Source organism: Euphorbia lathyris, chromosome 2 (genome assembly GCF_963576675.1).
Source record: "Euphorbia lathyris chromosome 2, ddEupLath1.1, whole genome shotgun sequence".
NCBI lineage: Eukaryota > Viridiplantae > Streptophyta > Magnoliopsida > Malpighiales > Euphorbiaceae > Euphorbia > Euphorbia lathyris.
Window position 1 is genome coordinate 32,651,200 of NC_088911.1, and position 14,157 is coordinate 32,665,356.

At 39.1% G+C, this 14,157-nt stretch overlaps 1 protein-coding gene across 9 annotated transcripts; it reads left to right on the forward strand.

The window, feature by feature from the left end:
- Positions 1–4,085: 4,085 nt before the first annotated feature.
- LOC136217678 (factor of DNA methylation 1-like) lies at positions 4,086–10,294 on the forward strand. 9 transcript variants are annotated; one of them, XM_066004299.1, is made up of 8 exons: positions 4,086–4,419; positions 4,514–4,665; positions 5,577–5,633; positions 6,027–6,259; positions 6,342–6,554; positions 6,658–7,249; positions 7,423–7,645; positions 7,795–8,037. In XM_066004299.1, the coding sequence occupies exons 4-6, from the start codon at positions 6,104–6,106 to the stop codon at positions 6,685–6,687; spliced, it is 399 nt and encodes a 132-aa protein (XP_065860371.1). In that variant the 5' UTR covers positions 4,086–4,419; positions 4,514–4,665; positions 5,577–5,633; positions 6,027–6,103; the 3' UTR covers positions 6,688–7,249; positions 7,423–7,645; positions 7,795–8,037. The 9 variants fall into 9 exon arrangements, with proteins under 9 accessions (XP_065860371.1, XP_065860372.1, XP_065860373.1 ...); XM_066004300.1 differs by having other exon boundaries at positions 4,514–6,259; positions 6,658–6,765; positions 6,877–7,249; XM_066004301.1 differs by having other exon boundaries at positions 4,514–6,259; positions 6,658–6,692; positions 6,877–7,249.
- The last annotated feature ends 3,863 nt before the right edge of the window (positions 10,295–14,157 follow it).

Here is a 14,157-nt window from a genome sequence, read left to right on the forward strand (position 1 = left end):
CACATAGACAGAATAGTTATCACATTTACTATCTGCGAATATCTTGTTCATCATCCTCTGATAAGTGGCACCCGCGTTCTTAAGCCCAAAGGGCATGACTTTGAAGCAATAAGTGGCCTGATGTGTTACGAACGAGGTCTTGATTCTATCTAAGGGCTCCATGGGGATCTGATGATAACTTGACTTCACATCTGTAAATGAGTACATGGCGTGACCGGCGGTTCCGTCCACGAGCATGTCAATACATGGCAGAGGATAGTTGTCTTTGGGACAAGCTTTATTGAGATCCGTAAAGTCAATACACATGCGGTAAGATCCGCTCGCCTTCTTTACCAGAACGACATTCGCCAGCCATTGAGTATAAAGGACCTCCTCAATGGCGTTCGCCCGTTGGAGTTTGGTGATCTCTTCTTCTATCACCTTCTGCCTTTCGAGGCCATGGTTTCTCCGCTTCTGAGCTACAGGAACTGCATTTTTATCAATGTTGAGCTTGTGAGTGATCACGTTTGGACTAATTCCGGGGAGAATCTCATCCTTCCATGCGAAGACATCCTCCGCTTCACGGAGTACCTTGGTGATTGCGTCTTTAATTTCGCCCTTGAGCCCTTTAGCCATTCGCACCTGCTTTTCATCCGCCATAAGGTACATTTCTGTCTCGCCCAAGGCCATTGTGACGAGCTCCTCTTCATCCTCCTCTTTAGATTGGGGGCGAATCATTAGTGATGCCGAATATGTCTCCTGGGCCACCTTTTGGCTACCTCTAATCATTACACCTCCCTTGGCCGTGGGGATGTAAAGCGTTAAGTGGCGTATGGGGATAAGGGCTGCTACTTCAGAGATAAAGGGCCGTCCGAGGATGATATTGTATGCTAACTGACCATCCAAGACAGAAAATTCCAGATCACCTTTCCAGACCTGATCATCATCTGTAAGCTCACAATCTAGAGTGACTTGGCCTTTTGTTTGGATAGTGTGTCCCATCACTCCTAGGATATCAACCACAGTTGGCTCTACTTGGACTGGATCAATCATGGGTTTGGCAAAAGCTCCTCTCGTGATGACATTGCACGAACTTCCAGTATCAATCATCACTCTTTTCATCTCCCAGCCTTCTACCACCATAGTGACGACCAATGCATCCGCATGGGGAGAGATTTCAGGACCTACATCGGCAAAGGGGCGATTTAACGATGTTCTGTCAAGAGCGGTGGTCTTTGCCTTTTTTAGCATTGGTTGGTATCCAGGTCCGCCTGCTATGACATTAATGGTACCCTTTCCCTTCTTCTTTGGGTCCTCTTTGGATCTATCGCCATCTCCTTTCTTGCCATCACTTTGGATGAACCGATCCAACTTGCCTCTCTCAATGAGACGCTCGATTTCCCGAGCTAACTCCCAACATGCATCGGTGTCATGGCCATTTTTCCTGTGATATTTACAATAATTTTTAGGATTTTTACCGGTATTGGTGTACTCCCCCCCTTTTGGTTCGGGGTATGAAATGCTCCGTTTGTGTTGACTATTCTCGATCCACATAAGGACTTCACTTTTAGAAGCGTTGAGAGGTGTGAAAGAGGTGACAAACATTGATTTGTTCTTAGAACCTCTTTGCCTGCTTCTAGAGGAAGAATCTTGATGCTTGTCTTTGTCTCTATCTCGATGGCGAGATTCACCCTTGTCCCTTTTAGGCGATGACAATGATCCTCAGCGAATGTCATCCACCTCGATAAAGTCTTTACAACGCTCCATCAATTCTGCCATGCTGGTGGGTTTCTTTCGAATTAGATCTTCTTGTAAGCTCTTACAAGTGGTGTTTCTCACAAAACATTCCACTGCTACGGAGATATCCACATCAACGATTTGTATGCACAATTGGTTAAAAGTGTCCACGTACTCCCGAAGGGATTCGTTCGCCTTCTGCTTTAACTCAAAAAGCTTCCCTGATTTAACCACTGGAGGAATACAGCCGGCGAATTTAGCGTAAAATTCCCTGCTCAATTGATCAAAACTGTTTATCGAGCCCGGAGGTAGAGACTGAAACCACCCATAGGTTGGACCCCCTAGTGTGGTGACAAACATTTTGCAGAGCACCGGCTCGGTGGAACGATTGAGTTTAAGCAGTATTCGGTATTTTCTGACTTGAGCTTCCGGATTGTCAACACCTGTGTATATAGCGAGATTAGGTATTTTAAAAGCTTTATCTGTTTCCTCCGCCTCAATCCAAGCTGCGAAAGGCGAATCTCTATTGGCGAACGGATTATGCCTGGCATTTTCCTCATTCATACGGAGTACCAGAGCTCTAACTCTATCATCAAAATTCTCCGGATCCGCCCTTGGGCGACCCCTTCGTGGAGATCTGCTTGGAGAGGAAGAAGAGCTTGACCCAGATGATGGATCTGATGGCGAACGCCCTCCTCCGCTTTCGCGTCCGCCTCCTCCTCCGCTACTACTTCCTCCGCCCCCCCCCACCTGGGGGAGCTTGCCCACTACCCCCTCCATGGCTTCCCGACGGGATGTGACCAACAGTTCCTGGGGGTGGCGGCGGCGGTGGTCCACTCAAATGGGGTGTCTCCTTTGGCCTTTTACTCCGTCTACGACCAGTAGATGGGGGCGATCGGCCACGACGGGAGGATTTCGGTCGTCAAGGCGAAGGTGATTTAGACCGCCTACCTTTCTCCTTCCTATGTTTTTTGTGTGTTCGCCCTTCGGATCCGCCAAGGGAGAGATTTGTCCGTGGGCGCCTCGGGATTTTGGACCCACCTAGATTTAATCCAGGACCCGTAGATCCGCCCGGAAGGGTTGAATCATTCCTTTGACTTCCTTCTGCGCCATCAGGGAATAACTCCCGATTGATTTGTCATTCTCCAACTGCCGCCGTAGTAGTTACCATGGAATCCGTGTTGTGAGCTTGGAGAAATGAAGAACTCTGGGCGCCCGGTCCAAAGTTTAACAAGGGCCAAGATGATACAGCCGATGTGGACGCCATGCTCCAATGCGGAGGGAGGGTCATAAATGACCGCAGGCGATTCCCTGTCTCGGGTCCAAACCGCTCTCCGATTGCTTGTGCACACATGTTGATGAAAGCATCAGGGTTCATACTACTTTCGATGTGCGTTGCAGGAGCAGTTGAATCTGTGCGGCCAGCACTAGACGGTGTAACTAATGGTGTTTCAATCCCTGAAGAGGGATTCTGATCTCCAGTTGTCATAGTTTCTTAATGTGAACGAAAAACCCTTTGTTTGATTAAGGATTCCACGATCACCGCACCAATTGATAACAAGCAGAGAAATTCTGATCAACTTCCGTCCCTGTGGGGGCGTCGTTGGGTTCGACGGGGGGAAGCTCCGATGCCAAAGTCAGTAAGGTGAATCAAAGGAACAAACTGAATTGACAATGGATGTGAGAATGTGTACCTTGATAGCCTAGGGATGTAGGCTATATATAGCTAGGAAGTCGTAACCTACAGCAACTAGAAAGTCTCCATTAATGCTCCATTAATGGCGGTTACAGGTTATCTTTAACCTGGCGGTTAGCTAATTGATAGCTCATTAATGGTCTTTATGGCCGAGTCGGCGTTCAGCCGTTACAGTGACGAATCAGGTGAATGAGGAGATTCGCCTCCTAGGTTCGCCAGCGGATCCCTTCAAACTGGATCAAGGAGATCCGCCCGCCGGATCTTCTTTGGAGATCTGTACACGGCGTTTCTCCAGGTGAATATCCCTTTCGGTCCTTAGGATAATATCTCAATGTTATCAAAAAATAAATAATAATGAGAAGAAAATAATGATAATATAAAAATTCTCACTGAAAAGTAAATATAACAAGAAGAAATAATATCATTATATATTAATAACCAATTATTTTAATTATTTTATTTTTTTTTAAATATTCTCATTAATTGAGAAAAACTTAATGAGAATATAAAATATTCTAATTAAAACAAACCATCAATAATTACAATAAAAATAAATAATATCATAAAAATTAAAATATATATTTTGTACTAAAATATTTATATATTTAGATTAAAATATTCCCTCCAAATATATAGACTAAAATATTTCAGAAAATCTTAAGCGGCAACCATTCCCCCCAAATTTTTGGACCAAAATATTTCACAAAACCTAATTTTTTAAAAGCTGTAATATTCTCTCCGTACAACCTAAACAATTATTCTAAGGCAAAATAAACTCCTCATCCCCAATCTCTCTTCAACTTCTAGGTCATCTTCACATTCTTCTCAATCCCAATCCTCTTCACGGGAATTTTTACAATCTGTCACTGAATCCAATCATTTCCCTCGATTAGGTTTCGGCCTTGCGGTAGGTGTATCATCGCTGTCAGCCGTGGAAGAATGCTACACCAAAAATGACATTCGTTCTTGCCGAACTTCCTCTTCACCAAATACGTCTTGTTGCACAGGTAAAATACCAAGGCATAAATGAATTTGTTTGAAATGTATACTCTACTATTTTGTTTGTCTCTATTTATGTGTTTGTTTCTCTTGGAATAACAGATTCATGACTCATGAGTTGAAAGTTCGGGTCCGTAAAGCTTTTAAGAGGTGTAGTAGTTGTTCTCGCTATTTCTCTGGATGATGACTATTTTATAGGCATGATCTCTGGGATGGAGAGCTATTTGGAGGTAACAGTAAGCACGCTAGGACAAGTGAGTTCTATGGTACATCCTATTCATATTAGGAAAGTTGAATTCAGTTCATATGGGTTTGTATGTTCTAATTTGGATGGTTTATTGTAAATGGAGCTGCAATTTTCCTTTATATTTATATGTTATGCTTTCTTTAAAAAGGGCAGTATGAATGTCAAAAGGTTTTGGTAGTTACAGAACACTCTGCTCTTATTGATTGCCTTCATTTTCTTGAGGTTTGTCTATGTTGGTAAGCGATTTAGGTAATTGTCATACAAAAGAAATCTTGTTCATTTAATATTGAATGACTGTGGATAGCTAGCCTAGGCCTTTTACTGCTAAGTTTCTTACCTTGATATAATAATTTTGGAATACAATCATATATGATGTCTTGTGCAAGCACTTAATGATACTTATCCAAGTAGAAGCCTTCGTATGCTTCGAATTGAATCACCTAGGATTGAATTTGAGTGCAAAACAATATCTAGCTTGTTTAACTATCTTGATCCTTTTGAGTGCTCTCTCTCTAGAAGGAAGGAAGTGATCTTCATACTGTATTTGTACTATTATTCATTTCTTCTTTATTTCTGCTATGGTTTCAACAAAAAAACATAAGCACTCAAAATTACACCTTAATTGCTCCTAAATAATTTCATGTCCATATAAAATGGGGGCATTCCTAACTATTTCTCAGTAATGATATAAAAATTTATGTCCATTTATTAGTTTTTCACCTATTTTTCACTTATTTGCATATTTTCTTGTATTACTGTGACAGATTTCCTTCCTTGGTTTGTCATTTTAGAGTTCTCATTTGGAAGTGTCTATGCATTTGGATTACTTGCTTGTGTTGGCTAATTTTTATATGCCTTCCTTTCATTATTCCACTTGCACTGATGGAATGGTTTGCTTATTGTCTTCATTCTCTTCAGGGCTGCTAGCACCTATGTCTTTAATGTGGCATTTACATTCTTAAATAACGAAATGCGGTAAAGATCAACTATTTCTTTCGGTTGTTTGTTCGGTCTGTAGTAATTCTCCTAAAGCGGGACTAAGTTATATATATATATATATATGGTTTACTACTTGCTGATAATCTGTCGCACATGGTGCAAGAGTGCAAAGAAATTTATGATATGTCACTTCTAGTGGGTGGAAACCAGCCAATGAGTGGTTCATGTTCTCTCTGTTTCAATTCATGTTCTTCTAAATCCAATCTTCCGTGCACCATTAAATCTGTATCACTTCCCATTGCTTGCTGAAATTTAATTGAACACAAATTGATTGAAGAATTCAAGATGATTTTCATTTACCTATTCTTTTTCAATGACCTTACTTCTAGACACCCACAAACTATTCCTTCCTCTGTTTTTTCCCCAAAGGTAGCAGTGAAATTAAAGATAGTGAATGGGGTTGTTCATTTTGTCGGAGGTGGTGCCTTGTGGTGATCTCTTCCATTATGAGGTACATGGTCGGTATCTCTTCAGCGGCCACATTCGGGTATTATCATAAAGAAGCTGACTTGTGCGACTTTGAAACTCTTTGCAATACTTTGACAGTCAAAGAGAAAATGGCTAACCAGGAATTGCAGGATGCTCGAAAAGAATCGATATGTGTATGTTCTTGCAGTTTTCTTATTGATTCTGTTAGTTTTCATGTTGAAAATCAAAAAAGTAACAAGTCCATTTACAATATAGGGTTTGCAAGAGACATTGAGCAACAGAACAACACTAGGAATCAAACGAATGGGGGAACTTGATCCTAAAGCTTTTGTCAAGTCATGCAAGCGTAAATTCTCCGATGAAGACTGGGGAGAGAGAGCAGCTGAACTATGCTCAACATTGGAAGAGTATTTGAAGGATCCAAATTGGCACCCGTTGAAGATGCAAACTGTCGAAGGCCAGCTACAGGTAAGTAATTTCTAGTATATATCATATCTGATAAATGCTTTAAATGGTTACAAATTAAGGATCCTATCCTATATGATGTTTTGAGGTTTATGATAAAATGCAGGAGATAATAGATGTTGAGGATGAGAAATGAATACGGTGAGGCTGTGTATGAAGCTGTAACAAAGGCAGTGATGGAAGTAAATGAGTATGGTTTTAATTGAGGAAAAAGGTCGATATAAATGAGGAAAAGGGTCAATTATAAGCATATTTACGTCTCATTGTTGCCTTTTGTAGTCAGAACTCCAATATGTTATATCTGATAATATGCTTGTTTGTTCAGGGATGAGAAGGGTGTGTTTTATGCATTAGAGCTTGGAAATTTTCAAGTCCAAATAGCTGACTTAAATGTCTTGAGTATTGTGGCCTCTCAAGCCTTTGTTATCCTGTTCAAGCATTCAAGAAAATAACCTTAAAAATAAGTAGTTAACAGCTGGAATCTGTCAAATGAGGCGTTTTAAAGTGGAACTGAAACTTTCTGGATCTTCCTTATTTGTCAATTACTTCTTATTCCTTAAGACTTTTATAATGTCAACTTTGTTGACCTTTTGTGGGTTTTGCTCTTAACAGTCCTAAAATAGGTTGGGCAACATGTGGTTGGAGAGTTGACAAAAGCTGTGGAAAGAGTTGGCTTTGACATAGGTGTGGCAGCCCTGGTAAGTGAAATATGTTTTTCCTTTTTTTACGAGTTTTGTTTCCTTTTCCTGTTAGTTTTCGAGAACTGCTTGTTTCTATTTTTGGCTGAAATGAAGTGTTTACTTACAGCAGTCACCTGTATTTGAGTCTTGAGTGAATTCCTAAATTGACTGATATGATGTATTTGAACCAGAACATATATGCAGGTCTTATTGAACTTATAAGGCTCTTCGGTAATAATGAACTATGTGAGAATATAGGAATACGTTGTACGTTGAGTAATTATTCATATGAGATATGCAGATCGCTGCTTCGCACTTATGGACATGATTATATCAGTGGTGGAACGTGGTTTATTGGGCTTGATGTGAAACATGTAGATGCAGAAATGTTTTGCTGCTCATCTTGGTCATCAGGTCTCCTTCTCCTTCTCTTTTACTTTTGTACATAAAGTTGTATCCTTAATGAGATGGTTCAGACCCACACCTTCACAATATAGACTGTTCATTTGAAACAGGACATGTTCGTTTGAAAGTGAATTAATATCATTTGGAATTTGAAACAGGACATGTTCATTTGGATTTTCTGTGATATTTTCTAAGAGCATTTGAGCATGGAATTGTTTACTTCTAGCTATTCATGAAGGAACATAGGTTCGATTTCATTGTGTAATTCAAAATTTGAGTTTATGCAGTAATCCTAATTTACTTTGAAGTTTTCAAGCATGAAATGGACTTTCATGGCAAAACCTGTGAGCTAATTCTTTTTCTGATCTTTATACTCATTAAAGTTAATCCATTATTCGTGTTTAATTGGCTAGTTATGATGCATGGATTGTCTGGATTGTCGACCTTTTACCACATACAGTTCTCAAGTCAAAAATCTATTTTATGCATAGAAAATAGTTGTTCATGCTGATGTAGCTTTAGCTTGTTCATATATTTGCTTTCACAACATCAAGATAGGCTTGTATATAATGTGCAAAAAACAGGACCAATTCTGTTTACAGAACTGGACCTTGGTAACAAAACATAACAAGTCTATAACAGAACAGGATCTGTTCTTACAGAACTGGTCTTGTTCTGTTACAGAGCTGGTAACAAGTTCTAGACTGGTATACCAGTCCAGAACTGGTATACCAGTTCATAACATGTTAACATGCTTCTACATCTGTCTTTTTTTAATATTTATCTGTCATTTACTCTATCTCTCTGTCAGTTTTTTACTATTTTTAGTGTCATAACCATCCTTCTTCGAGTTTGTCCGTCTATCTTTTTTAATCAATCAAATTTCAATACATCTGAATTTGCATTGGCAAAAGAACATTAACATGCAGAAAATGTCAAACCATTAATTAGTCATGTTCCTGCTTAAAAAAATGTCAAGTATCAGTTTTGTTTCTCTTTTTTAGTTATTGATTTTGCAAATTTGTTTTTTTCTTATTGATGTGTTGCTGCCATAGAAGATGACTAATATTTGTTTTGGTGCTAAAACAAGTTGACATGATCCATGAGTCTCTTCTATTGGGATTACATCTGTAAAATTTTGGTGATATTTATAGCTCACTTCAATCCAAAATTTTATTTATTTATTATTTACAGTTTAGTTCAAATAATATCATTATAAAAAGGGTAATTAATTTATTAGTCCTTATATTTTGACAAAACACACTGTTTAGTCCCTGTATTTTCAAAAACATATGGTAAGGTTCCTAACATTTTTCTCAGTGAACTGTTTAGTCCTTCCGTCTGTTTGTTAGATTTTTTACCGTTTATGACTTCGGAAATGACTAAATTACCCTTTACTATTTACCTCAAACTTTAGAAGAGGAAATCTAATTTAGAAGAAGAAGCTATTTGTATGGAGAACAAGAAAAAGAACAGACCCAATGCTTACGAAATTGAACGACTAAGAAGAAAACAAGAAGAAGAACACTCAAAATTGATTTCAGATGCATTAGAGTTTAAAGAAAAGGAAAATAAAGGAAAAGAAGAACGCAAATCCAAATTGACTAACAAAATCTTCATGAAAGTTTAACGGCAGGGACTAAACAGTTCACCGAGAAAAACGTTAGGGACTAAACAGTTCATCGAGAAAAAGGTTAGGGACTTTATCATGTGTTTTTGAAAATACAAGGACTAAACAGTGTATTTTGTCAAAATATAAGGACTAATAAATTAATTACCCTTATAAAAACTTACACACTTTAATGAGAAGTTTTTTAATCATGTTAAACATTTTAACGAGATGATTTTTTTATCATTATAAATATTTTAATGAGAAGATTTTAAATTATTAGAATTACTTTAAAGAGAATATTTGCTTATCATTAAAAAATATTTTAATAGGGATATATTATTATCGTTGTAAATTTATAACGAGAATAACACTTTATCCTCGTTATTACTTTTAGTAAGGGACCCCAGTAATGAAGGGGGCCATGAAAGTAATTATTCTCATGAAAAATGCTTTAGTGAGGATATTTGAGCTTTTAATGAGAATATCTCCCCTCCTTAAAAGCCATTTTTTTTTGTAGTGTAATGGTTTGGTTTCTATGTCAGGTGGTGGCCCAATTGACACTACATTATCGGCTCTACATGCTGAGTTAATAGCAATTCTTTATTCATTATGTGTGGTACGGGTTTAGTAGCTTCTGATAATCCTTCGCCCTCCATTTTTGGACCTCCATTTGTCGCCGATTAACCCTTCGTCCTCCATTTCCGCCAGATCCTCTCTAATGCTCCATTTGTCGCCGATTAACCCTTCATCCTCCATTTCCGCCAGATCCTCTCTAATGCTCCATTTGTCACCGATTAACCCTTCGTCCTCCATTTCCGCTGGATCCCTATGCTCTTACTTCGTTCTGATCAACCTTAGCGACAGCTCATTTCAGTGAAACCATAGAAACGGATGAAATGAAACCATACACGGAACAAGTTACAAGTGAGGCCGATCAGTTGTATTTTTCTTAGTGATGCTCATCCTTAGGTATTATTTTGTATTATACCCAAGGGTTTGATGACAAAAAAAAAATTATATTGTTTTTGTATACAACTAAAATGAAAACCCAGAAACTTTTTGTGTATTGTTTTGCTCTGTATTTTTTATATTTTTTTTGTTATGTTGATCCATTCCCCATCGTTCCCAGTTTGAACACTAAACTAGAAAACAATGGACCAAGAAACCATTTTTGAAATTTAATTTAAAATTGTAATTGATTTTGTTATATTATTTTGCTCAAGGATTTTAGCTACTCACGAGCTAAATTCGTGAAAAAAATAAACGAAATAGCTCGTAAACAGCTTACGAACAAAATAAATGAACTGTTACTTGAGTTAGCTCAAACACAAAGTTGAACTCAAATAGAAGTGAGCTCGAAACTTGGCTCGAACTCATTAACACGGCTTGAACTTATTAACATTAAGCCCTCGCCTCTGCTTCGTTTACAGTACTATAAGGATTTGAGTTTGACACACTTACAGATACCATACCGTTACCATTCCACGGATATAGTATTACTGTAAGGATTTGAGTTTGACACACTCAAATATACCATACCGTTACCATTCCACTAATCCTTTATCGATCTATCCAAGACCCTTGGGACCCCTGACTGACCGAGACCGTTGGGATCCTATACAACACAACAGGGCTAAAAACACTGAGATTTTGCAGAATATATCTAATTAAATAAAATTATTTAACCCACAGGGTGGTTAATAGAAAATAAAACCCAAGATATGTTACTAATTAGAGAGTGTCAAATCCGCAATTTTTGCTCCTGATGAGAGCCGTCCTTCCTTGTGAGGGTTTTAGGTTTAACAATTTCTTCTCTCTTTTGATCGGCTACGTCGTCTGTTGATTCACCATGGAAGATCAGATTCAAAACCTGCACATAGTCGACGATGGCTTTGAGTTCCCCGAAGCGGAAATTCAGCCGGCAACGAATCCATACCATTTATGTCTCGTGGGCACTGTTGTTTCCGATCGCATCTTTAATTTTAACATTTTCAAAAGTAGAATTGCAAGTATTTGTCGCCCGGGTAGGGGTATCACGATTACTGACCTAGGTGGAAAACTGATCTTATTCAGATTCTACCATGAACATGATTTGAATTGGGTTATGGAGGGAGGACCATGGACTTTTGATAGCAATTTGCTTGCGTTACAAGTAATCGCACCAGGGGCAAATCCGAGTAATATTTCATTGCACTGGATGAACATTTGGGTCCAGGTACACGGGCTTACGGCTCCTTTCTTTACAGAAGTTGTAGGTAAAGCGCTAGGGGACTTCATAGGCACTTTTGTGTCTTTTGATCCCAAAAATAAATGGTCTGCAAACAAGACGTATTCGAGTATGTATTAATATCAGAATGTCGTTAAAAAAAGAAAAGAAGGTCAGAAGATCGGGAGGAACGTGGCTGGTTGGGGACTTTAAATACGAAATTTGGCAAGAGAGAGCAGGCGGGAGAGGCTTTGAGCTTAATAATATCTCGCAGCTAGGACCAAATTTGGGTAGAGGCAGGGAGGAGGAAAATGTAATACAGCAGAATGGTAAAGAAAAAGGAATTGAAGAGGGACTTGTATTTTAGGAAGAGCGCAAACGACGCAGAGATGAGGGACCAGTTAGCCGGGTTGTACATCGACCTGATCAAGCTAGTACTATGGTTTATGAGGACCAGATGATGACTGGGGGTCAGAATTCTGAGGCAGGTTTTACTAAGGAGTCCGATCCAAAAAACGGAACACAGGCAGGTCCAATTGGAGGGGTCTGCCCAGGTATATGAAGATTCTGAGTTGGAACTGCCGGTGACTGGGAAGTGCCAGGGCAGTTCCAATTTTCTGTGAGCTCATTCGAGCTTACAGACCTGACGTCATTTTTCTGTTTGAAACACTTGTGTGCAAGTCCAGAATTGAATTTTTGAAGAATAAAATAAAATTTGCATGTTGTTACAATGTGGATAGTGTTGGTCGAAGTGGAGGGGTCTGTGTGTTCTAGAAAGATACTAATTGTTGCTCACTATTATCTTACTCAAATCATCATATTGATATGGAAGTTGTGGACCCGGAAAATGGTAATTAGCGAGTTACTGGGTTTTATGGTTGTTCGGAAAGAAACAGAAGGAGAGAATCTTGGGAGTTGTTGCGATCTTTAGCTTCACAATCCCAATTACCTTAGGCTATTTTAGGTGACTTCAACGATTTACTAGTTCCGGAAGATAAGCAGGGGCTTCATGAGCACCCGGAGTGGTGCTATAAGGGCTTCAGACAGACAATTAATGAGTGTGGATTGATTGATCTTCCGCTCATGGGTTATCACTTCACTTGGATTCAGTATAGAGGTAAGCCTAACGAAGTCCAGGAAAAACTTGACAGAGTTTTTGTTAACTTGTCATGGCAAGATAAATTCCCAAACGATTTTTCCTCTAATTCCACAACCCCGTTATCGGATCATAGCCCTATTGTTTAATATAAGGAATTGTCTGAGTCGTTGTTTTATGTTCGAAAACAACTGGCTCCGTGAGTTGGATTTGGCTGATACTGTCAAGGCGGGTTGGGAGGCTTCTAGAAATGCTGAAATCCTTGATTGCCTCTCAAATGTGGCAGGATATCTCGATCGGTGGGGTCGTGCGCTGCTTCGTTCTGAACAAGCTGATACCCGCGCGAGCTTGGCTCAGATGGAGCAGCTCTGCGAATTGTCATCTGAACAGGCTGCGGCTGAATATGAACGGGTCAGACAACAGGTAGTTGACAGTCTGTTGAAAGTGGAAGATCACTGGAAGCAGCGAGCTAAGGTGGACTGGCTGTCTGAGGGTGACTCCAATACTAAGCTCTTTCATGCTGTTGCAAATGGTAGAAGAAAGAGGAACAAAATCAGTGGGCTACTCAATGGGGACGGAAACTGGACTTCTGACCATGATGAATTATGTCAAATTGCGCAGGACTACTTCTCGAACTTGTTCGATGGCGGGTCGGGTGATTTTGTTGGAGTTTAGTGTCCTAAAGACAATTGTTTTAAAATATAAATATTAATGAATAAATTGTTTATTTAGTCATTTGTTTAATCAGATATATTGCATTAATATGTAACTATATATAAGACACAAATCTTTCATAAAGAAAGTAATCCTAAGTTTGTTTAATAATTATAAAGTGTTCATACAAGCATGAAGTGGGACTGTACTTTATAACAAGATCAATAAACTTAAAATCAACCCAAGTCAAGTGATATGTTATAGGGGTTGGCATATCACTGTTGAGACTTGCATGTAACAGTGTTTTCTGTCGAGACAGAAAACTGATCTCACAAGCTTTAGATATAGAGATATCTAGACAGTTACATGGATCCGGTGAAGGAGTTCATTAGGATTGGGACCCGACTTGAGATAACAGTATGGATTAATTTATCTAAATGTGTCAACTGTTCATCTCATTGGTATTAGTAGGTATAACTAATCCTCAGACTTAAACGTTCATTAATTAGTGATTCTGGATCGTAGAGTGTGATACTTAGATTCTGTGCGAGCGCGATCCATTACAGGTGGGAGCCTGAGGTGTGTAAGAGCAGGGTTGGGTATCACACAAAGTGGTTGCAGAATAGTTAATGTCAGATTAAGCATGCATCGCTCCTGATAAATGGGAGATATATCCAAATGGCCGCTTGTGGTGAATTAACTGAAATCCTTGCAAGGTGATAGAGTTAAGAGTAGAAATAGAAATTTCACTTAACTTATCTTTCAGAGTGAATTCAACCTGTACAAGTAAAACGGATTCTTCGTTATATGTAACCTTGACACGTTCCATGGTTATAAGGAATTGACCAACGGGATATAGTTGATGAAGGATCGTATTATACTGTACCTAATGCAGAAAGGTTAACGTCAGTTATTAACCTGACTTCTTAATTGCTCTGGGGAATATCATAGGT